General features: G+C 41.2%; 3 protein-coding genes across 5 annotated transcripts in view; 1 reads left to right on the forward strand and 2 right to left on the reverse strand.

Moving 5' to 3' along the window:
* Positions 1 to 3,556: 3,556 nt before the first annotated feature.
* LOC104152342 (TLR adapter interacting with SLC15A4 on the lysosome) lies at positions 3,557 to 8,087 on the reverse strand. 3 transcript variants are annotated; one of them, XR_011143548.1, is made up of 3 exons: positions 8,012 to 8,087; positions 7,323 to 7,527; positions 3,557 to 5,307 (listed from the first exon to the last, which is right to left on the reverse strand). XR_011143548.1 is itself a non-coding variant. In XM_009687650.2 (2 exons), the coding sequence occupies exon 2, from the start codon at positions 5,258 to 5,260 to the stop codon at positions 4,340 to 4,342; it is 921 nt and encodes a 306-aa protein (XP_009685945.2). In that variant the 5' UTR covers positions 5,261 to 5,307; positions 7,323 to 7,544; the 3' UTR covers positions 3,557 to 4,339. The 3 variants fall into 3 exon arrangements, 2 of the variants coding, with proteins under 2 accessions (XP_009685945.2, XP_068813474.1); XM_009687650.2 differs by lacking the exon at positions 8,012 to 8,087 and having other exon boundaries at positions 7,323 to 7,544; XM_068957373.1 differs by lacking the exons at positions 7,323 to 7,527; positions 8,012 to 8,087 and adding an exon at positions 6,413 to 7,312.
* Positions 8,088 to 13,379: 5,292 nt separating this feature from the next.
* LOC138068778 (SH3 domain-binding glutamic acid-rich-like protein 3) lies at positions 13,380 to 15,753 on the forward strand. Its single transcript, XM_068957378.1, has 3 exons — positions 13,380 to 13,476; positions 13,582 to 13,749; positions 14,139 to 15,753. The coding sequence occupies exons 1-3, from the start codon at positions 13,429 to 13,431 to the stop codon at positions 14,238 to 14,240; spliced, it is 318 nt and encodes a 105-aa protein (XP_068813479.1). The 5' UTR covers positions 13,380 to 13,428; the 3' UTR covers positions 14,241 to 15,753.
* A 1,275-nt stretch (positions 15,754 to 17,028) lies between these two features.
* Positions 17,029 to 25,219, reverse strand: part of SH3BGRL (SH3 domain binding glutamate rich protein like) — a 39,437-nt gene continuing 31,246 nt past the window's right edge. Inside the window, exons 3-4 of the mRNA XM_068956690.1 lie at positions 23,633 to 23,713; positions 17,029 to 19,888 (exon numbers count right to left, since the gene is read on the reverse strand). Of these exons, the coding sequence (XP_068812791.1) occupies positions 19,856 to 19,888; positions 23,633 to 23,713 (114 nt within the window). The 3' untranslated portion in view covers positions 17,029 to 19,855. The remainder of the gene's footprint in view (positions 19,889 to 23,632; positions 23,714 to 25,219) is intronic.

Raw genomic sequence — 25,219 nt, forward strand, 5'->3', positions numbered from 1 at the left:
GGCTTATTTTCCACCAATGACAATAGAAAACAATCTGGTGGATGAGGTCCTAACTATGTGCGTCAGTTAAATTGAACAGATTTAACATAAAGAGCACAGCTTCTTGCAGGGTCCTGGTCACCATATTTGATGAATGTTTCTCTGTGGGAATGCAAAATGAGAACTGGAAGTGGAAAATCCCCTGCCAATATTTCTCCTTCGATTTTGTATTTTCTGGCACGTCCATAAACATAACTGCCAGCCAGAATTTGGCCTCATGTGTGCGACGTGTAATATGTGGCACTGCTTTCACTTGTAATGAAATATATCTGCTGTCCTTCAGCAGTCTTGAAAAGCATACCTTTTAAGTGATTTTCCTATTAATTTGAGTTTACTGAGCCATTTTTCCTGCTAGTGAAAATGGGCACAGCTCCAGTGCAGCTGACGGAGTTTTCTCACTTAAATTCAAAATGTGGCTTGGTATTTTTCAAATGTAAATAAAACCGAAGCATGTCATCAATTGAAATGTGTCAATTAAAATAAAACGGAATTAAGAATAGTATTTAAGTGGATAATAAAGGCTACAGATTACAAGCTTTTCTCATAATATTGCTTGTTATGTTGTGTTTTCATTCTAACATTTACACTAGAGCTGAAATTGTCCGCCTACCTGTGAAAATCAAATTTAAAATGTGCTCTAAAACAATTTCTGAATGGGATGGAATCAACATAGTTGCATAGCAATCTTGGATTCTGGCAAATACAGAACATTCATTTTCCTATTGTCTCCTCTTCTGCCACTCCATTTCTTTAATGACAACAGGAGAAGCAGATGTATAGGGGTTTCTCCCACCGTAGCAGTTCACGACACTCAGCGGCTTCTGCTGCTTCCGTTAACATCAGTGTTAAAACTGCAGTTGACTTCCAACGTTAAGACTCTAAGGCTAATATTAGAGCTAAGAACAGATTTCCTCCCTCACATTTCTCAAGGCTGGGAAGAAGGATAGAAAAAACACCAGAATCTGGACCTCAGCTTTAAACTCTGACTTCCACATTTCCTGAGGAAGAACCTTATGCAATTAACTTCTTTCAAGATTTCAGTTGAACTATAAATACGTCCCAGGGGAGATAAAAGGCTAGGCCAAGGCAGCACAAATGCCACGGAAGAGATTTTTCTATAGTTAATTGCAAACCCTCTGGTTACTGATGCCCTTCTGAATATTTTTCCTCTCACCTTCAGTTCACTTATTCTCCGCATCTCCACCAAGGAACACTTTAGGGTACTGCCTCCTCTGGACTCCTCCAGAATTTAATGAAGTCATTCAGTCTCTTCCAAAGGATTTTTGACTTGATTTTGCGTGCTGTGAAGGTTAACGAGACACATGGAACTAGGGCAGTGCATAAAAACAACAAAGTATCCTTTCCTATCATCCTCCTAGAAAACAGGGACCAGTTTCAGTATATGCTCCTTGCACTACTAACAACAATGAAATTTTCTGATCGGGAAAAGAACGTCCAATTAAATCTGTGACATGCATGAATTTGATTTCATTTTGTAAGACTAGTCTATAAGAGCACCTGGCAACATACAGCAGCAGAAAAGGTTTGCTATGTACTCTTGTCTTTGCCTGTCACTTGCACCAGGAGGGAAAGATTCTTGTTTCGGTCACTCCAAACCATTCTCCCCTGTAGGAATGGATTCTTCTCGTTCCTGCCAACCACCAAACTGTAGCAATCTCACTTTTCTCCTCTATACCTGTGAAAAGATCCATACTACCACAAAGCTACCATGGAAGAGTCCAGCTCAGATCCAACACTGTGTGCAGAAACAACATACAAAGATTGAAAGTTAGACATTCAGATGAGAAACAAAAAGCAAGAATAGGATTTTCAAAGGCAGTTGAAGGAAATGAATGCCCAATTTTCAATGGAATTCAAGAGAAGTGGAGCACTCATCTTCTTAGAGCTCCAAGCCCAATCCATGTAACAGCCAGAAAACACCTCAAAACCAGGGGTATTCACTCTGCTCAAACTGTAAATTGGCTTGATGCTTAGATAGGCTTATTCATACCATCTATCGGATGGACAGCCTTGTCTGCCAACTACTTGGTGTTTTGTTTATTTTTGAGTTTTGAGCTTTGGTCTCCAGTTTGAATACACACACCATATTGAATTCACTTGCTTGCATTTGGATGTGTTAGACATTACATACACAAATTCATTGAGCCAGGCACGTTAGTTAAATTCCACTAGTCCTAGAATAGATTGAAAGGCATCAGAAAAGGCTACAATCTTAAGATATTTTGCAGTTTCCCTTCCGTTACACATGCTGCCATACCTAGTAGAACGTTTGACATCCCATAAAATGGCTGCACACAGTTGACAGTTGCATTATCCTGCAAGAGAAGCCCAATGCCACGTGCAAGCGGTGCGAGAGCAGTCTTTATGTAGGTATAGCTTGTTAAGGACCCAGTATGCTTTTATTCTGCAAACTTTCTTCTCTATACAGGGCAAAACAGGTACAATCTCAACTCTAAGCCTCATCATACCGCTTGAATTACAGTAAATATAACTAATTAAGCTAAATTACTGGAATTAAGAGCACCAAGGTGAATCCCTTGTGAAATTAGATCTTCTCAATGTTCTGAGGCATTCTTTCAAGCCTATTGCTATTTTTGTTATACTTTTCAGCACTCACTGATGACTTTAAACAAAAAAACCACACACAACTAAAGATGCTAGATTTTAAAAAATGAAAAAATAAAGAAAAAAAACTCTTTGATCTCTTCAAAGGACCGATCAGATGTCAAGGGCCTTGATTTACAAACACAAGTATGTTTGCATCTGATGTATTATTACCCAGAGATCACACGATCCTTCATATTCTCTTAGAAGGCTGACAAAGATTTAAAAAAATGCATACTACACGTCAGAGTTTACCAGATGTATCTCAAAGGCAGAGATAGTTTTGTTTTACACTAGTCGTTTCAAAGCAATTTTCACTGAGAAGTTCTTTGTAACTGGTCCCATACCTGTGCATTGACTGGCATCACTAACTAACTAAAGTGATTTAACTAGCGCTATCGTACACATTTGGGAAGCTTAAAATTGTACAAGTATAGCTTTGTTGGCAGACTTTGGACTTGAATTTCATGATTACCAACCTAGAACTGCAGGTTTATCAAAACACAGTTAGTCGTAATAGAAGTGAGTGAAGAGGTTTGCTTACTTGCAGAAAACTTCTGCTGTCGAGATAACAGCCTAGTTCATTTATCATTTTACAATGGCAATACAGTCATTGATTTCCAGTCAAAATACTGAGAAGTGACCAAAAGGGCAGAAAATATTTTTGAAGGTTAAACCAGCAAGTTTCCCAAGTTTCCCTAGTGAAATATGCATTTAAACTTCCAAATGAGGATGGAAAAAGCTTGCAATGTCTTTTCAGGAATGTTGCAATAGAGTCTTAGCTTCCTTAGGTTGTAAGAGATTCATTTCCAAGGAAATGAAGACAGAGTCCATTTACTAAAAATGCAAATGCTACATGAAATAATGATATAATGACAGAAAGATAAGTGTATTTCATTGAAGAGGAAAGAATTTATTTAAAATAAAAACGTTTTTTAAAAACAGAAAATAAAACAATCTCAATCAACTATTTCACCTGTTAGAAAATCACTAACTTTTCATTGTAATATACTTTACCTATGTAATACAAACATATATATGCAATAATATCACAGTCTCTTGAACGTCTTGATTGATGTTTAAGGCTGACATTTCCTATGCATCATACTATATACAAAATAATGCAGAGTTGTGAACATCTCTATCTGCTGACAAGATTTTAAAACCAAGGAAATATTCTCTCAGGCACTCTGAGCAAGCTTTGCAGAAGAATTTATTGGACTTTGAACCAGGCAATATAGTTGAAGCCCAAATGTTGGACATTAGAGTTCAAAGACAATTTGACTCTTTTCCTTACTGAGGGGATGGATTACTCTCTCAGATCATAGTTTTATCAGCACTTATGACTTGACTGATTGCTCTTGCAGGAGTAAATCCAATGCTACATGAGAACAATTACTCATAGAGCCAGAGTCTTAGAAGCAGGGCTCACACCATTTAAAAATATGGTGGAATAGCATTTTAGAGATAAGTTCATTTCTTATTCTGTATTAGAAAAGAGACAACAGCGACTTTTCTCTTCCTCTGGTAAGAGCATCATGGACAAGGTATGTTAAATGTTAAAATATTTATTTGGAAAAGTCTGTAGTGTCTAACACTTTCATTTCCCAATCTAATCCTTACAGTGAAATACTTGTATCTGAATTGTATTCATCTCTCCAGCTGAGCAGTTCAGTTACGTGAAGTGTATTCTGCAGCTCTTTTCCATACATGCTGGGTTTGAGATCTGTAAGTTTGGAGTACTAAATTCAGAGCTATTTCCATTGGTAGCATTACGCAAACTAAACACAGCTAAAGAACGTAACAGCACCTCTCTGGCTTTAGATGTTTCTATATTCTGCTCCTGGGATATCTGAAAGCTTATCTGATCCAAGTTATTCCTTATCAAGCTGCAAGTCAGCAGGTTTGTTACAGAACCACATCTGGCCAAGTTTTCTTCAAAAAACTGTTTATAGAGCTCTGCCACTTTTCTTTCCATGTAGTTGTTGAGCATGGAGTTTGAAAGAGGCTCTTCAGAGAGCATCATACTCCTTTCTCCAGTTTCATCTCCAGGCAGGGACTTTATACCTGGCTTTTCAAGATACTCAGGTAGAGGGGATTGACCTAGAGGAATATCTACAGAGAGCAGAACAGGGCCATCAGGAAGTTCATCACACACATGGTCCAAAACACAACCTGAATCACATGTATGGTCACCCACATGGTCTCCTCCAATATGTAAGTCAGGATAGTTTTGATAAATGCTGTTGCATGACCAGGATCTATACAAATCCAGCTGTTCATTATTTTGTTCTCTTTTGGGAATATGTAAAGCTGGTGAGGTGGTTCCTCTAACAAGTACTTTCTGATCTTTTGCAGGTAACTCTTTTATGGATTTCCAGTGAGGGTCTCTCTTTTGTTCCATTTTGCCACTTTCAGCAGTGATCTTGTCCTGCTTCTCATGCCCAGCAGCAAACTCTTTAATTTTTGGCTGGTCTACAAGTTTCTCTCTCCAGATTCCCTCCGTATCCTTTTTGGTTGCATGACATTTGTGAGGCTTATCTTCATCACAGGTTTCTTTATATACAAGTCCAGTTAAGATGCCTTCTGCCAACATGACAACCAGTGGTAGAAACAGTCTAATCACCAGACTGCCGTATAGACCTGTGAGTGAAAGAAAAACAGGCAAAGTACCTCAAACTTATTTGGAAAAAAAGGAGTAAGAACAACAAATTAACAATGCATATTTCACGAAGACTGTCTGTAATTTTGCTTTTATTCTAGAATGTTTCTCTTCAGTAGACAGTAATTTGCTTGCTTTTCTAAAAATCTAATGTCTATATCTAGGTCAACAAAAATCTTCCTGAAGGTATAAGAAGGGCATTTACCAGGTTCTTCACCTCTAGTATCACCTTTACTCTTAGGCGACATAGATTATATGCATGAGCTGTTACACGGTAAGGATTAACATTATATCAACAAGATAATTTCACTTTTTGTCTACATTGTATCATCAGTTGCAAATCACCTTTTTTCATTGAAAGACAACAATTTACTAGCTAAAGGCCTGATGCAGGAAGAGAGTCTGGATCAAAGTCAGACTTAGAAGTCAATTCTCGATAGGCCTGAGCTATCTTGTGAAGTGCCGAGAACCTTCAAACGATGCTGATAGTTCTTCATGTCTAATAAAACCGCATCCCAAATGCAGCACTTGAGCATTCACATATACAAAAGTTTTTAAGAGCCCCTCCTAATAATAATTTAAAAAGATATGAATAGTTAATGTCTCCCCCAACCAGAGTTTAACAGCAGATAGTGTATGAGCAGTGTGCTTTCATCTTTTAGGCTCCACAGTTTTATTAAGTGCATATGAATAATTAAAAGCTCGCCTACACGCCTCAAAATCTATTATGTTTTATCATTCCTTATCATTTATTTTTAATTCATCTACTGCTAAAATCAATGGGAATCTTTCCAGCTAAAGCTGTCTCTGGCTTAAATTCACTGAGGACAAGACCATACCACTCCTGTTGTGGAAGAATGGGAAAGAAGAACGCAAGGAAATCCTTCCGTGCTTCAAATATTTTTTTTCATCTCTGCAGATTTCAAGTACCTTCACACATCTCTTGTGCGTTCATGGTTTGAAACAGCAGAGAGGCAAAGAACGAGGCTGTCTTACTGAAGAGTATGTACTAAATCTCCTGAAGAACATAACATATTGGAATGCCTGTTGTACCCTTGCAAGAAATCCACTAAAAACTCTACTTACATCATGGACACCTAAGGCTCAATTCTTTTCACGCTGCTGCCATTTCAAATCAGGAGTAATGTCATGCAAGTCACTGGATAGCTCTTCCACACAAACAAAACCTCTACAAATGTAATATGATATCTGATATACAACTGGGAAGATTCTCCTCACCCTACTCATTTGCTTCTATCAGCAACCACACTACATAATCTATTTTATTTGATCTGCAATAGAACTTGATACACCGGGGCACTTTTTTAAATCCCAGTACTCCTTCCTGAAAGCTATGCTAAAACTCCAGCTACCTGATAGCGGGAAATCTACTTCCCTCCTAAATTTATGTACTGCCACAGTAAAACTGTTTGCTTCCCCCCCCACACACACTTTTTTAAAGCATAAATTGCACTCCCCCCACCCAGGTTGATTGTAACACTGGAATTGTGATATGCTTGCAAGTGAGACTAAAGCAGACAGGAAAGGCAGCATACCATGCCTTCTCCTGGTCTCATTAGCATAACTGTTTACTTTATCTACAGAACTATTTACATATGCAAAAAGCAGGGCAACGTTTTCTGAAGCACTTGAAGAGCTTCAGAGAGAAAGTGTCATTTTCAAAAGAGACAAGGACACTTAGAAGTCTAAATCTTGTTGAATGTCAATGGAATTTAGAATACTCCATGCCTAATTTACTTTTGAAAAACAGTATGCATGTACCCAGACTCTTACATGCTTATAAAACTTAGCTATACTGCCCCGAAAATGCTCATAGTGCTAAAATAAGAGCTAAAACATGTTAACCCTAAAAACAACAACAACAACAACAACAACAACAACACTCTTTAAAATAAAGCAAGTGGTGCCCGCATTCCGGAACAAAACATAAGGAAAAAAGGGGGGGGAAAAAAAAGGACAGAAAGCCCAGACTTACCAATTCTAACAGGTAAGAGAGGTGGATAATCATGTAGCCTAGAATTCTGCTACTACAACTGCTGTAAGAGAATAGATTCTCCCATACTTCATTGTTGTCTGCCTGAACGATAACTGAAGCACACACCATTTAGTTCCTTGTTTTTAAAACAGAAGTGATCCCAGTGGAAAATTGTGTAGTTTTTGAGTACGGAGTGACAGCAAATCTAAAAGAGGATGTTAAAAAAAAAAATGAATTGAGATGTTTGACTGTGGTGTAATGCTGACAAGTTGCGTAATTGCTACTTCACACGTCATTTAAAACAACAAAAAATTACTAAGTGATTGGACTGTCTGTACTTCATTAGACTGTTCAAAATTGAAACTGAACTCCACTGAACACTTCCATCTCTATAAAAGTTCAGTTTTGATACTATCATCCACCTGACTTACAGAGGCAATGTTATTTATATCATTTCCCCTTTTGAAACAAACAGCTCAACTTGTAGTCTCGTGACCTTCCTCCACTGGGGAAGAAACTGACATTATCAAGATATCAAGATCTTGCTTATCAAGATTTTGATGAAATCTCATGTCTTCATAAAGAATAAATATAAGAATCTGCCTCTTGGAAGGCAACAGTCATCAGATAGCTGAAGACAGTCTCTTTGCTCACTGATCCAAGACACCTTCTCAGGGCTCAAAAATTACCTTTTTCTCAAAGGCATGTCACAGGTGCCTCCACGTTTTTCTTCTGTGTTTCCCTCCTCTAACCTGTGGCACAAATACAATCCACTCAGCTCTGTGCCCTGCACTTTTTTGTCATACCATGATATCAAATGATCGCTAAGTCATGGGCAATGTCCACAGTACATGTATACGTATACAAATAACTCATCACTGCAGAGAGCGTATACGTGGCAGGTGACACGAGGTCACTTTGCAAATGCAGAGTAGATCCAAAGCACCTGGCCTTACCTCTTTGGCACAATGCCTGTGAATCCCCTTCATATTAAATTCAGGTTCTGCCAGGGTCCAGGAAATGGACTTAAGATGGTACTGTCTTTAGGTAGCTCTCAAGCTTGCCCTGATGAACCAAGCATTCGGGCTGTGCCACTTATTTTTTTTTCATCCATCCCAGCTATCTTAAGAAGAAGCAAGGGTTTGACAGTTCCTTCAGGAGGAAGAACAGCAGCTGTTTCTTCCATTTCACGTGTTTCATTGTCCAGAACTGCTGTAACAGGATATACAAATGGAATGACGTGCAGGGCAGAATATATAAAAGCATAAGGAAAAGTACAATAGTGGTTTATGAAAGGTAGAGCTAAGAACAGATCAAGCATTATCTGGAAGTAGGTCGTATTACCCCTGCATTTTTGCTGTTTACTAGCCATTAAAGCCAGAAATCAAAATGACTACCTAGCAGAAGAACTGCTAAGGACAGAATTGCGGAGACCCTACTCCTGCGAGCTGCAGTCTGGATAACACGGCTCCCCTTGACTGCTACAAGATCCGGGACCTTTACAGGAATCGTGTGAAGCCTGGCTACCCGTCCTGGTCAGAAGGCCAAGCTGTTGGCTAAGATGACCCTGTGAGTAAGGTCTGATCTTTCGGAAAGAGTCAACAGCAAATTTTCAAAGATGTGGCTTCCTCTGCAGATATTTCTGTTTTTATGGCTTTCTAGGCAAGTTAAAAGGCTAGATTATTTTTAAACGAAAGCCAAGTCTCATCTCTACCTCTATTTAACCTCCAAATTAGAAGCAAAATGCTGGCTGTTGATGTCCTGTTCAGTGCAAGCTGCCTAGCTGACAGGCAGACTTTCAAATTTGACTTTCAGACCTGTAAACAACCTCTATCCTTACTTATTTGCAAAGACAAATGATAGCAGTAATATCCAACTGTAGCACATATTAGATAATTACTTAGATACTGAGATGCTCAAATATACTAAATTCTGTGGGCAGATTTGAGTGAAGATTTTGTAAGAGTTAATGTCTATCTAGCAATATTCTAGAATATTCTATTCAAAGACAATCTTCCACACACCCATCTAGGGTGTGTGACACAAATTTGGGTTTGATCCCAAACAGATAGCTACAAAACAATGGTTTACCTTGAATAGAACAGATTCTTCTCAGGAGACAATAGCTCCTTTCTCACCCATTATTACCCCATTTCCTGGAAAAAGCTTAGTTTCTGCCCAAAAGTGTAACTTTTTTAAGAAGACAAGTGAGAATTATACTATGGAATGCATGATTGCGTTCCTTGGCTTATAATAAAATATACTAAATATCCGGAAATGGAGACAATAAGGATTCAGTTGGTTTTCCTTCACTGCTAACTTTTCTCAGACTGTAATAACTAAAGACTTACAGACTCATAACTAAAGAGTTACTGCATTCTGACTAATAAAAATCAAGGACACAGTTAACATCTGCTTGATTTACAGCTAGAATCCAGACTTAAGACATTTTTTAACACATCTCACAATAATTCTTAAAATTTAGAGTTCTTCCAAAAAATATCACTATTTTTAGAAATATTTGGGAAAGGTTATTTTCTTTTTCCTATCCATCAGATAATTATTTATACCTGACTAAAAGTCTTAAAAAAAAACAAAAAAAATCAAAAAACCCACCCACCCACCCGCCCACACACACACACAAAGAAGAGGGAGGTGTTTTGTAATTATTTAATTTACACAAAACGGAGGGCAAATTCCTGAAAGAAAATGAACATCCACGTGTAAACCGATTATTCCAAAACATACTATCATTCTCAAAACAGAAAGACTACTTCCTACCAAAGAGATTTTCATTAGTAATTTGATTCTTGGACAAATAATGTTAGTCCAAAGGTTCAGGACTCTGTTACAGAATGGACTACATAGTTTCAGTTTTTCTATATCATTTGACATACGAGAGATAGCAAACACTCAAACGTTGAACTTCAGTGAGCTTGTGCATAATCCATGTGTTATATTTGCCTGTCCAAATCTCCTTCTCAAATTCTATTTTTCCATTGTCAGAGGCCTCCAAACACAGAAAAAAGCAGCAATATGCTCAAAATGCCTTTATCTCAGTTTTATCCCCTTTAACATTAAAATGTTCTACAAGTTTACATTTATATTTTTGCAAAACTAAGTTCATATTACAAGACCTGCACCTTCCACTAAATTCACAAAAACACCAAAAAGAAAGCATCCTTATCACAAAGGCTAAACCCAGAGCTCATGCACTGAGCCACACAACAGTCCCAAGTACTAGACCAAAAGAAAGTCCATAGACAAGCTGAACGGTTTTCTGTTGATTCCTTTGTTAAACGTCCTTCTTCCTAAACCCAAAAATAAAAAAACAGAAGTTGATTCTCATCCAAGTACTACCCTAAAGTTCTTAAATAGACACTGCTTAGCGTAACGGTAGAAGTGGAAAAAAAAAAAAAGGTAGAATAAAAACTACAGAGTAAAGACAGCAATACAGCAATATATTGATTGCAACCCATCATGCCACATGTTTTGGCGGCAAAATAATGATGTGCCTTAGAAATGATGAATTATTGTAAGGTAGGAAGCAACTATGATCCCGTAAGTCCGATGAAGCCTCTTTAGAATTATTCCTACCCCCTCCTCCTCTCTTCTACTTCACAGAAGACTTCAGTTTTTATGGAGGCAGAAAGCAAACTCTTGATTCCCACTGGACGTTTCTAGAAGACATTTCATATTTAAAAGTTGCTTAAAATGACCCTTCCCCCTTTTTCTTTTTTAAATCATGCTACATGAGTTCAATTTTCACATGGTAGAACTGGTCGCGACTTCAGCAGAGTGCTCTTGCCCCCAGCCTTGAAAGGTTCAGACCTCACAGGAAACAGGGTGGATTAAATTCCGTGTAGTTTAAAGCTTGCCTCCTTCACTGAGTTTATAATTAGCACCAGCTGTAGCCATATTTTTTGTGAAGCAGTTTCAACAAAATACAAAAGCAGCAGAGAGAGAGGAAGAAAAAAAAAGATTTAGCTAGATTAGTCATTTGAGTGATTAAAAATAAGTCATCTTTCATTTCAGTTGTACTCAGGTGTCAAATGTATCAACATTCAAAGAAATTAGTATCTTTCCACCAATGAGATCATCTTACAAAAAGCTTAGATTTACAAAGACAAAATCAGAACAAGACAGACACCACAGTTATTTCAAAATCTGAAGACAGATTTCAGTTGGAAGAAACAGAGCCAGCAAGACAAGGATGTCTGAATCCCCGGGCTACACTTGAAGTAGAGCCTATAATGAGAAATGATATTTAAATATATCATTCATATATGGAAAAGTAAACAATACAGCATTGTGTACTGCTAAACACAATTATCATATAACATTGACTAAATAGCAGCACTACTGCAGAAATGTAAATGAAGTCTCTTATTTCAGCTCAGACTATGTATTTTATAGGCATATAAATATGAAATAGAAGTTGACTACATTAATAGTTTTCAAGCATAGCTGTTGTAAGTCTTTTCTTTTCCATTTAAACTAGCAGTACTTCGTTTTAACCACCCAGCTTCTCCAAGGCTCAAGAATGTTTTTGCACAGCAGCTCTTCATTTACCTGAACATACGTCCCAGCTCTTCAGTGATGTCTCTTGACCTATTCTATGGCTACTGTGACAAAAGATACAAGTTATCAATACATATCTACACATAAAAAGGAGCCCAGATAATCTGGTCTTTATCAGACAAGAGTGAGATTTGATAGGTACCAGCGTGCAAGCAGAAAATTTTGATACACTTTAAAGCAACTGTTCCTTCTATCCCTACAACACTGAATTCACATTTGTGGTTTCACCCATTGGGAATTCCTTTCGACCTCAACCCTACACCAGGGAGCGGCACTGCCCAGGTCCAACGGCCCCCAAGGAAGCTGTTTGCCAGCATCCCATCTCTCCCGCACATGAACTGGCCTCTCCGCAAGAGGGAGATGAGTTTTGGCCGCATCCTTCTGCCCTCCGGCATGCAGCGTGCCAGCAGGACTCACGCTTCATCTGCGGCTTCAGTTCAAGTCATGCATGTCTGCGTTACTCCCAGCACGGAATATATTTAAAAAAAAAAAAAATACAGCACTGTGATTCTATAAGGACACTCTGTCAGAACTGATTTCATAAAACCCACGATGCTCGTGACTTCAGTTATTTCCGGCTCAAAGCACAAAACCGTGTCTCTCGTGCCACCTACTGATCACCCCGTCCAGCTTCTGCAGCGGCCGCGCTGCAGCCTGGACAGGCTTCACAGGCAACAGGGACGGACAGAAAGCACTACAGCACGGTAGTTTCTAGAGCGAAGAGATTTTTCCTCAGGAAATAGAAGTTTGGTAATTACTGTTAACTTTAAGGGAAAAAAAAGGAAAAAAACCCTCTAATGATTCCTCTGTACTTTAGGTATTAGCTTGGGATCAGAACTGCTACTTATTGACGTGGTGGCACACCCCTACACGGGGCGCTTGGCGGCTTAAAGGCACTCAGTTACCTGGGAGGCCAAAGCACTTCTGTAAACACAAACCAAGTTTCACCACGCACCGAACGGTAACAGGCACAGAAGAAACGAAGCCCGGAGCCGTCAGAGGGTCTCCCCAAAGCCACAACGAAGCGGCCGTAACCAGCCAGGCTAACTCAGCCGAGTTTCCCTCCCGAAGCCTGTGGCAGAGCTGGAGAAGGACCCGGAGTCAGGGGACGCCTGTGCCTTGGGACGCACAACATCCCTGGAGAGGGGGGACAGAGCGCAGCAGAGCCGGGGCCTCACAGACGCCACGCTGGGAGGTGCTGCGCGCCGAGGAAACCCCAACCAGGCCCGCCGGGCCCGCCCCGGAGGAGCGGCGCTGCGCCACACGCCCAGAAGCCCAAAGAGCAGCGCGGGAGGAGCGCGGCGGGGCCGCGCCGCCGCTCGCCTGACGGGCAAAGGAAACCCGACCACCCCACCGCTCCCCTCAGCCGGCCGCGCAACGGCCGCCAACGGCCGCCGCGAGCCGGGGCGGGCGGAGCTGAGCGCTGACCGACAGGCCGAGCGGCCAATCAGGAAGGCGGGGGCGGGGCGGGCTCGCCGCGGTGGCGGTTGGTTGCTGTAGCAACCGCGCGGCGGCGGCGGCGGCCATGGCCTCCATCAAGGTCTATTACAGCAGCGTGACGGGGTCCCGGCAGGTGAGCGGCGGCCGGAGCCGGCCCCGGCCCCGGCCCCGGCCCCGGCCCCGGCAGGGGGGCCGCAGCGGCGGCGCCTCGGCTCGGTGCCGCTCTCTCTGAGCGCAGGTGCGGCAGCGGCAGGCGGCGGTCCGGCGGATCCTGGACGTGAACCGGCTGCAGTACGAGCTGATCGACGTGTCGGCCGGCGAGGGGCGGCTGCGGGAGATGCGCGACAAGGCGGGCGACCCGCAGGCCGTGCCCCCGCAGATCTTCAACGGCGACGAGTACTGCGGGGTAAGTAAGGGCCGAGCGCCGCCGGCGGGCTCCCCTCGGCCTAAGGGAAAGCTGCACCTCGACCTGATGGCGAGGGGGATCAGGCCTCCCCCCCGCCCCGGCATCGAGCAGGAAGAGGGGGGCAGTTCACACCGCCCTCGGGCCGCGGGTTGCCGGCGCTGCCGTGCGCCTCCCAGCTAGGCCTTACTGGCTGTGGACTCGGCATCGCGGCGGCAAGCAGGTTCATTTGGCTTTAAGGCCGCGGTCGTGGTTGCGAACCGCTCGAGTTCTTTGCGTAAACAACAAAAATAACTTGCCCGATGTGCTGGGAAGGGACTCAAAGCGGGGCTGAAGTCCCGTGGGAACTACATTGCTCAATGACGTTGCTCGCTTTTCTGCTCGTTTTTAAGGATTTTGAGATGCTATACCAAGCAACTGAAAATGAAGAAGTGTCCAAGTTCCTGAAGATGACCTCGATAGACAAGCCTGCACGAGAGGAGATTACTGTCTAAAGGACTGTTTTTGGCATTTGGTAGTTCATGAATGTGACATACTAAACGTCTGTATTTTGTTAGGTACTCAGAATAAACATCCTGGAATTTATTATGATACAATGCTTCTATTTTCTGTAGTAAAATAGTGATCTCTGCTTCATTGTGTTAAGCCAGCTTTTAGAAGCCTTTTGCGTGTTCTAGAGAGTTTCACAATATAGTTCAAAACTGTTCATAATAAACTTCTCAGTCTAAAATGTTATATACCAAGATCACATAGTATGGACGAATCACAAAATACTTCTGTTTTTGTAGGACACCCATTCCAAGACACCTGCTTGGTAATTATTTACTTTCTGATCTATTCAGATGGGCTTCACACCTCATCCTTTTTCATGCTAAGCGTAATCCATTTCCAAAACAAGTGTTATGATAGTCTCCACTCTGCTTTCATGAAAGCACCTAGTAGTTTCACCAGCTGATTCCTGTTCATGCTGTTCATTTTCCATAGCAAAAGAGGTTTCAAGCAGAGCTTAACTTACTGTGGGGCTAAGATGACCTCTGGGTTTTTTTTTTTGCTCCCGTGCATGAATATAGCAGACAGCATGACACTGGTCATTCAGAAACATTAGTGTGTTGACTCCAAAAAAGGAACATAAACTAGGTGGAAGAAACATGATGCTAGTACTCAGCTCTGGAATGGAACGCATGGATATGAGTGATAGGTAGATGCCTTCATTTTCCTTGCACCTTCAATCAGCTCTTCATCAGAGGCTGGGGATGAAGGAGGGAAACGTAAACTTGGAATGCCTGTCCCTAAGTAATAACACTAAGTTTATCACTAATAAGTAATATGCTTTCCCAGTCTTGTACTTACCTCACAAAAAAAAAAAAATGAAAAAGCAAGACCAGCAAAAGAGGAAATCAGTAGTTCAAGGCAGGAAACCTCAATGGTTTGTTCCCAGGTAGTGACTTGTCTCAGTTTCATTTTAAAGTGGCTACAAAATTCTCTTACCATAATGAGGAAAACACAGACGACATGTGGCCTGATTAAGCTCTTAGATTCAGACTTATCAATAACCTGTATTATTATATGAATGTATTTAAATAATTCCTTTGAAAAATGCATATTAGGATGTTCCTAGCAAGTATTTTTTCTTGTATTTCTCAACTTGTGAGCTTGCATGAACAGCTTTAGCTAACATTGCAACCTTTTTCTCATTTCATGTTAAAAAAATTAAAAAGACTCAGATTTTTGTATACAGTACGTGAAAGAACTCTTTATCAGCTCAAGTAACAGAGCTGCAGAAGAGCCAGTCATTTATTCAGCATACTTAATCATGTAAAATCTCACTGCTGTGGACTAAAACTTCACTTTAAGTTAGCTAACTCTATTTAGGAGCCCACATTCTAAGCTTTCTCTTTGTCAAATTAACCTCACTCAACTCTGATGAAGGCTATTCAATAAATGACTAGCAGGCATGTATCTCCACTATGCATACCTTGAACGTATATTGCAAGATATTTCTGGTGTTTGAAATATGTGCAACATGAGCTAAATGATATAATCACACTTTACAGAATTTTCCACAAAGTATGGATTAAGAATATTAAATGAGAAATGAGTAAAATACCACATTCAATGGTAGAAAAGTTTATTACAGTGCACACCATTATAACCTGAAATAGCAAGTTAAGAAAACATATGCAGACATGCATTTTGTTTTTAAACATATTTTTGAAACTGATTTGTATTGAGCTTTACATTAATGAATAACAATAACTTGGTTTTTTTTGTTTTAAGACTTTTATAAACAGACAAGAAAACAAGATTTATTCAGGTTATACAAGTAAAGTGTATATACAGTGAAAGTAAATGGGATTCCTTATAATTAGAAACACCATCAGAAGCCTTTTTCCCTAACTTACATTATGGACCATTTTTAAGACACTAAATGGTGGAGAGCAAGAGTGAAAGACAAGCAATAAACACTACTTAAAGACATCAGGATAACTGACAGCTCTCAGTTGTGCTTTAGTTGTTTAGACATAGCAAAAAGTCGATCCTATAAATAGAAAGCAAGTAAGCTCCCTTCTAACAAACCACTCTAAAAATTTAGTGATCGGTTTCCTTAAGAGCATCTGAATGTAAGTCTGCGATTTGGGCAAATCCTGGTACAGTTTAGGGGTTGAAAAACATATCTTCTATAGCGATGCTGGGTGGTGTAATACTTCAGTATGTAAAGCACGTGGACTCTTAAAGGAATGCACCTGCTGGCTCTAGCAGGCAAATAGAGAAGGTAAAAATGAATAGCTTTTGTTTAAATAGGCATCTAACACTGCTCTCTCTGGCAACATAGGTATTAAATAACATAGCCCCCCTGTTGTGAACAGCATAAAGCTAATTAATTACACATTGGAAAAAAAAGCAGCTCAGGCTGTTTGGCAAGCTTTACAGGCATGGGGTGAAGTTGATTTGCCCTGTCCACTTTGACCTGATAACTGCTTTTGGGGAGGAGTAGGAAAGCAGGTTAATTAGGAAGTATATTCAATAGTCTCCTAAAAACCAAAAGAACTCCAAAGACTTGATTTTATGCAGATGCTTCCTAAATAATTAAAACACCTTAACTGCAATAGGTGAGAGAGACAATAGATCATGTCATGCATTACGTTCACTTTATTATATAGGTCCTAGCTTGGGGGGCTGGGTTTTTTAAAAAAATCCCATTATTTTCACTTGGAAACACCACTTTTTTCAGCTAAGAGGGCCACTTCAAACCATGGAGATATCATGCAAAAAAGTCAAGACTGTGAGAAAGCATTCTGAAACAGTTTTATTGGAATGATTCAGGAATGGTTAATATACAGTTTAAATACTCATTGCCTGCCTTCTACATAGTAAAAATACAGTGTTCAAGAAAGAAATGAACAAATTCAATTGTTGCAGCCATCATTAACCTAAAAACAAGTATGTGAACCAGAGAAGTAGCATATAGGGAACACATCCCTACCACTCCTAATTGCAAAAGGTCTTCATCAAAACAAAGGCAAGTTTTACACACAGCCCACAACAGAAAGATTTTAGGTATTTTTCAGTTTGTGTTGGTGCCTTGTTCCCCGGACAAAGAAGTAATTCAGTCTGTCTCGACAGAACTTTCTTAGGAATGCAGATAGTTTGAATGCTACCATATGGCAAGGACAGGGGGACTAGATGAGGGAACTGACTTTGCTTTCTTAAACTTGGAGATTTTCTTGACTCTTAGAAATAGAGTTTGACCTTTTTTCAGAATGTTTTGGGTCACTGAACTGACAGAATTTGGCAGTCACTTTCAATTACAGCTTCTCCAAAATAATGACCGTAATGCACAAAACTTATGCCATACTTTCCTTACACAGGAAACTGCAAATAAGCACGAGTATAGTGACTTGTGTGTCAAATTCCACCTTCTTCACAAAACTTCACCCAGTATTCTTTCCTACTTTCTCCAAAACTTGACCAGTAGGTTTAGACAAAGAGAAAGATTATGCCAATATTAAGAAAGCAAGCTCACCTCAGTTTAGAATGATGCAATCACAGTGAATGATTAAAATCAGACACTGGATGTAAAATGCAACCCACCTTCCATCCCGAAAAGATCCTAAAAGCAAAGTCTACAAAACGTCAGCAATTACTGATAAAGCCTGTTAATAAGAAAGCACAAATGCATGTGTTAATCTTGACGATGAGGCAACATTAATCCATCCCTCTGTATTTTGATACTGTGCCTGCTTTTGTAAGCACAAGCTTCAGACAGCTAGCTACTCCCAGGCCCCCAAATCAGGGAGGGAAAAAAAGAGCAGCAAAAAAACTTAACTACCTTGGCTCCACACTAGATGCGTTCACTCTGACATCTGTGGAAGTTTTATGATGATCTTCTCTAGAAGAACTTTCTCCAACCAGAAGCAAGTAGCTGCATTTCTCTTTTAATGGATGCTGACAAAATCATTAGTTGTAGTGAATGGAACAAAAGCCCCATACAAATGTTGGTGAGAGAAGTATTGCATTACTGCACTTTAGCCGGTCTTTGCAAACATAAATTTTTTCTTTTGTCCTGCTCCTACTTTCAGAATTTAAAACTATAAGCTGTAAGCCGTTTTAGAAAATATTTTAAAAGCACTGCCTCAGTTTTACAGCATCAGTTTAAGTAACTGCATTGGGATGATATGCTGCAGCCTTTTGCTGAGCTATACCACCTGTTTCTCTATCTACATAAAGCAAAGAAAACTAAAATGCACGTGTGCAGAGCTATTAGAGTGATCCTCTAACTTTACAAAGACTAATTATCTTTCTTGCTGTCTTTTGTTGCTTCGGGGAGTAAGTACATCATGTGGTGCAGAATGCATTTTAAATTAGCCACACACATTTCTTATTGTTCAGGGCACTTGTACTTATTTATATTTTTGCAGAATATGGCCAAGAAACGTAGGCTATCTGATGAACACTGGGAGTACACACAGGCTAATATTGCACAAGGTAAATTCACCAATACAAGATACTTTTAATAGCTTTGCAATTCCTGTAATAGCTTCATGATAAGGCAATGGCAATAGAAATAAGTTTTTAAACCTTAAAAAAAAAAAGTCCTGCTCAATTGCAATAGTTCTTGCTATTCAAACACTTAACACTACTTCTTCATTTGAAAAAAGTACTATATGCAACTAATTACTACCACGCACCAAGATACGCAATTACTATAAGCAGTGTGAACCGGTATTTTTGTAAAGAATTACATTAAAGGCTTTCACCCTTACACTGGTAAGGAAATGCCATTTCTGGCCGTTTTGGCTTATTTGCAACACTACCTGGAAATTAGCGTGTATTTCATTGAGATGCACTGAGTTCTGCACACAAGCATGTAGTAAAAGTCATGCCTAGGCAGCTACGTGGCCAACTTGCCAATGGAAAGGCTGTCCATTGCCCAAATCCCTTTTTCTTTGTAGGAAGAGCCCACGTGAATCACTTACATGAGAAATACATGGCATTTTTCTTTTCTTTTATCATCTGTACAGTGTGTTACAATACAATTTTAAATATCCATTCTACAAAAGAACAAACATCAATTCCAAAAGTGACTACAATGGTTATTATACTACACAACACCCCCTACAATTTCATCTTAAATCAGAATCTAAAAAGACACTGAAAAATTCCTGTATATTTCAGCAACATTTTTGAGGCAACTCAGGCACTAAAGTTAGTATCTGATAAAGTGTAATGCTGTTGCTTTTTTTCTGTATTTTTAAATAGTTGGATATCTAGGTATAACCCCATCTGCATTAATAGTACTAAAATAGTTTCTTTACGTTTACACAAAATGGACAAATTGCCAAGACAGTTTAAACTATCTGAAAAATCGATCATGTCTAATTGCTTCAATTTCCTATGTTTCCAACTTTGTAATAACACACTCCATGTCTTCTCCCTTTATGTTCACATTTTCATCTTGTGTTCAAATTTGTGTTAATGTACTGTGAATGCTGCAAGCACCAATCAAATGTTAGAAATCACATCTATTTTTCTTGAAGCAGAGACAATTTTACTGTTTTATAAAAAGCCGTGGAAATTCCCTTTACAAAGCATTTAAGGCAGTTGAAATTCATGCTTGCTGCTTTGCCAGCGCTTCAGCTTCCTGAAACAGCAGAACAGAATTACACATATTAGTACTTTATGCAACAGGACAGCTTACATATACCTGGGCTAGGCACCAATGTCTGTTCAACATAACAAACGTTACAGGAGTATGTGATTGAGCAAAGTGGGCAGCACTGAGCCCAACTCAAATAGAGTCGAGTCTCCATGCCTAGGATTACATTATAAAGCAAATCCTATACGGTGCTAGCTTTACCTCCAACTCCAGCCTAGCCCAAACAGGACCTGCAGGAATACGCACTTATTCACCTTCTCTCTGCTGCCTGCTCTGCGTTCCTAACCACAACAAGGGCAGGTTGGACCACAGATGTCAAAGAACAGATACAACGAGTTATTCCCAGTTCCTGCTGAGATCATGAAACAGTTGCTACAGCTTAGTACACAACTCCCCTAACCTCTAACATTTCTTAGCACATCTCAGAAGGAACATTAAAAAACAATAACCTGCATTTTTCAGTCTTGGGGTTTCGTACGTTCAGAAGGAAGGCGGTCACCAATGGGAATAAAATGACTCGCGTTAACAATTTCCTTGAAAAGGGTTTCTGCAAACTTCTGACTGAAGATTACTGTAATTACATGTTAATGCTAACACGACCTACAAAAAGATGAACAGATTCACAGTGCTTTCACTAGGGCACTTCAGGAGAGAGGGTTTGTCTGTTTTTAAGAAAAAGTCCCAAATCTGCTAAAAATCAACTTTTATGTAATTGAGTTATTTGCTTCAGTGACTGCACAGAAATACTGAAGATCGCAGACTCGGTATCACTGCTAACATAAGCTTGAGTAACTATAACTATTTCAAAAATACGTCAAACAAGTAAATACTACAAAAAAGACAGGAAGAGAAAAAAGGGAATTCCTGGGAAGCTTGTAAGATTCCCCCACCCCAAAACTAAGGGGGCGGGGGGGGAACACAGTCCCTGACCCTGGCCTGCAGGGCAGGAAGGACCACGTGTATCTCTGTTATCTTGGACTTGGGCGATGTCTCGAGTTTTCCTGGCTGGCTGTCCAAGTGCGTCGCACAGCGCTGCTCAGCCCTGGAGCGTGGGAACGCTGGGGCTGCTGCTCCACCGTCCCCCGTGCTCCCTTTCCGGCCACGTGCCGCAGGCCTGGGAGCAGACTGGGAAGCCGCAGTGCAGCCACGTGCCTTGTGCAAGGGCAGGCTATCAGTCAGAGACAAAAAAAGGCAGGCAAAAAAGGTGCAAAGACAAAAAAGGGCAAAAAACCTGGGGAAAAAGCACGTTCTAAATTCTCCAGAAGACAAGGCATTCTTTGAATGGTAACAAAGAGGTGGTTCTCTGCTTTGTAACAAGTCCATTAGTGGGTCACAGGCACTACAGAAGTTGTATCCAGCCTTTTTTGGCAGAAAATGCAGTTATCAGGTACATATGTTTAAAAGAGGCAGTGGCAAGCTGAAGACGATTCCTGGTATTTCGCTCTCCCCCTGAGGAAAGCGGGTAGTAGTAACACAAAGCGCGCTCCGCAGTGAACACACTAACCTACCTGTCTTAAAGGTCAAATTCCCTTTCCTTGGGCCTAATCCTGCAAGCTACCTGGGCAGTGCTCAGCTTTTCAGATCTTAAACTTTCCATCTTTTGCACTTTCCCTTATTGCTCCCACGAAGCCCCTCACTGAGCACGCTGTCAGGTCTCAAATAAGTAATCACAGCCTTTAACTCATCCAATCGTCTCCCTTTAAAAGACCCACACCGCTTGAAGTTGGGATATTTAAGATAAATCGAATGCAAACTGTTTTCTGAGCGCTTCCCTGGGGTCTGTAGGTACATTTGAGCTCTTCATTGCCCAAAGCACAAAACAAAGCACCAGTGCTCAGTAGTTATTTCATTTCCCATGCTCGTTTCTGAGGCCCGCCTCACAGTTTTGTTTGGCGTTAATATTGGAACTTTGTATTCAAACAACTTTCCAAATCTCTCAGACTGACACTTAAAGGAGGTCTGCTGTCAAGGTCCTCTCTTGCAATGCTATTCAGGTTGACCCTAGATCGTTTTCATTTTACGTAGCCCCGTACACAGACTCAATGTCTTTAACTGCAGAATGAGCTGTGCGTAGCTATGCTGTAAATGCCAATTGCAGCATCTACAAATCACTTTCTCGTTCTAGGCAGCAGGCAGTCAGCTTGGTCTGACATCATGTAATTGCGGTACAGATACCAAAGTCAGGCCAACAGCAGAAAACACTGGGTACAAAGTCACTTATTCAGAGGTTATCTTCATCGGCTCAAACGCATCCCCAAGCAGCAGCAAGTAGCATGAAAATTCAGCAGAGTACAACCACTTTAAATGTCTCTCCTTTTTAAGATTAACCTTTTCCTTAAAAGCCACCCTTCGGACAGAATTAGAGCAACTGCTGGCCATGCAGACGGCTTCTGTCAAAGCAGCGACTCGTAGGTTAGGTACGCAGCGACGTTCGTGCGTGTTACAGAGACGGACGACCTGATTCATCAGGGCACCAACTGTTCCCCGCCGGCACTGCACTTCCAAGGGTGCGGTGGGTTGTAGCAGCCCACGCAATCAGCCGCAGAGTGAGCAAAGGATAATACAGCGGGACCTGGGAAAGCTTCTGCAATTGAGAAAGCATCCTGCGGTGTCAGTGCTGCCTCCTGACTCCGGGGCTCCATTCCATTCTGCTCGTTTTTGTGCAATGTTGTGCAGATGCTCCACAAAAAACAGGATTTAAATGACTCTCATGCTGCGCACAGCTGGCCGCCCGAACCCAACGAGGCGCCACTCAGGGGCATGCATCACAGGTTTTGTTACTCGGGAACTCTCTGCACGAGCCAGAGTTTTTCCTCACTACATCATTCACATTAGTGGAGTTATCCCTGGAAATTCATTTGACTCTCCAAACTGCTTGTTTCAGTTTGACCTGTAGTTTGTAACAGTTAATATAAACTGATCATCATCCACCTTTAAAATTACGTCTCTGAGTGATATGTACAGTGTGACCTTCAACTCTTACATGAATAAAGTTGAAAGGAAATGGTGTGTTTATCCATTGGGAAAAGAAAGCTGGGAGTGACCTGGTAGATCCTGCTGCATTCAAGTGAAACATCTAAAGCAGCCTTGTCTTATCCTGTCAAAATCCAACAGAGAATCCCAGTCCATTGCATCTGCGCAGCAGCAACTTGGTTTGCAAGTTGCAAAGGAAAAATAAAGCTTCAGAAAATAGGGTGGAGGAAAAAATTGCTTTCAAGTAAGTGACTCTGGTTTCAAGGTATTTTCCAATACAAAAGTCTCATCAAAATTTCATCTGAATCATTTTTTCCCCACTAAATTGAAAAATCTTTATTTTGTCACAATTTCTCTTCATCCAGATTTCTTGGACATTCTTCAGTGCACAAATTAACTACTCTTTCACTTGTTCCCAGGGTGTACAATATAAAAAAAAATCCAATAAAAAAAATCCAAAGTGGCTCTACAGTGAGAGTATCAAAGGAGCATCAGTCTTGAACACTGAGTTTTTCTGGCAGAAGGACAGGGAGGAACAGGGTCCAGGTAACAGAACATCCTCTAAATAAATGGGCACATAACAACGTATTGCAGCAGTGCTGAAGTCTGAAAGCTAAAGCCTCTGGAGCCCGAATATCGGACCAGCAGGTAGATTCATTGGGGCAACCACAAAACACAAAATACCCTACTGTAAGCAGGGAAGAAGAAGGTGTAAAATACAGGCGGTAGTTTAGTGTGAAAAACGTATACACCTACCTTTGAACCAGGTGGCGCAGTCAAGCCTAAAAACGCATACACCGCGTTGTTCTCTCGGGCTTCAAAGAAAGCTTCATAATCCTTCGGATCGGGGACAAGGAGGGGAAAAAGCAAAACAGAAGTATGAATCTTCAGAAATAACTCGAGATCAATTTGGTATGTCACCCAGGCCACACAGAGCAAACTGCTTGCTGTGGCATAATACAAAATTCAGAGGGTCGCCTCAGATGTTTATCGTTAACGTTGCTACCATACAACTTGTAGCGTTTGGAAAAGGTGACAAGCTGCGCGTTTCGGCATCCGCAGCAACAGATGCTGCTACGAGGTGCTTCAACCTCTCCCCGAGAGACAGCCTGCACGGCAATGCACTCAGCTGTCACCGGTCTGACATCAATGTCCCTCCTCCAGGGCTGGGCTGAGCCCTGACCAAGTTGCAGTCAGAAACATTAACGTCCACAGCTGTCATTACTGACTCCTGATTAGTACTGGCAACTCTGCAACTAGGGACATTAACTCGTAAACCTGTTAGAAGTTCAATTTAAACCTGTAAACTGAAAGTAAATCTTTTTCCATCACTTTTGCCATTAATGATTAGTCTAGGCAAATGACTGAAAGGCAGTGGGACTGCTTGCTAGACATCCATCTGTACTCATGTGCTGCAGATGTACAGATCCAGCTCCCTTTAGCGTAAGCAGAGCTCGGGCACCAGCCCAGCAAAACAGTGCATGTCTCAGCCTCACACTCTTCGGTGCTGTACTAAGAAGTGCACCACAGTAGCTCTAAATATGCACACAGCCACTTTCCAAGCACGAAATTAAGGTAAAAACAATGAAACGCACACACAAAATACACATGCTCCTTTCTCTACCCTTTTTTACATTTGAGACAAAATGTAATTCTGTACAGTGCATACACGACTCAACCTAGCCATCTGCTAAGTGGGGAAAGAGCTGGCAAAACCACGCGGCTCAGCAAGCGCTGTGGCCAAACACTGGCCAAACGAACCGAGCACTGTGCAAAGCCGGCGCTGGCCAAGTTACCGCACACTTCCCTTGCTCCACTTCCCAAACTCAGCCCCTATCTGACTCGTGCCTCTCCTCTCCGTTCTAGCTGAAGCAACAGCACGGGCTTTCTCCAGCTCTAACGAGGTTTCTTTTGATGAACGAGTCCTGGCCGAGAAATGTCTCCAGGGACGAGCGGCAGCACCGAGCAGGCTCCGTCGAGGGCTGACGGCAGGGAGGGAGCTGCCATTAAGGGCAAGCTGCTTCACATGCCCATCCGTCTGCAGGCAGAAGCGTAAAGAATGAGCAAATGCTGGAGGATTTGCAGTGTGCTCAGAGCCGGGGCACTCGCAGAAGAGGCTGTGGCAGCTGGAATAGAGGGAAGTACAGGGAACGGAGCATGCAAAGAGCCTAGAGATCAGAGATATCAAATCCTCGTTCAATTTGTACACGCAGCATTCAGGTGTTAGCTTGATAAAAACGCATACGAGTATGTTAAATCCTCCCTCAAGCCCTCCTGGTGACAGTACTTGCTCTACACTGGGGCTGCTTGGTAACAAAGGGGTTGTTATCTCGCGAGTGCATA

The sequence above is a fragment of the Struthio camelus genome, chromosome 11, assembly GCF_040807025.1.
Source record: "Struthio camelus isolate bStrCam1 chromosome 11, bStrCam1.hap1, whole genome shotgun sequence".
In the NCBI taxonomy this organism is placed as follows: Eukaryota; Metazoa; Chordata; class Aves; order Struthioniformes; family Struthionidae; genus Struthio; species Struthio camelus.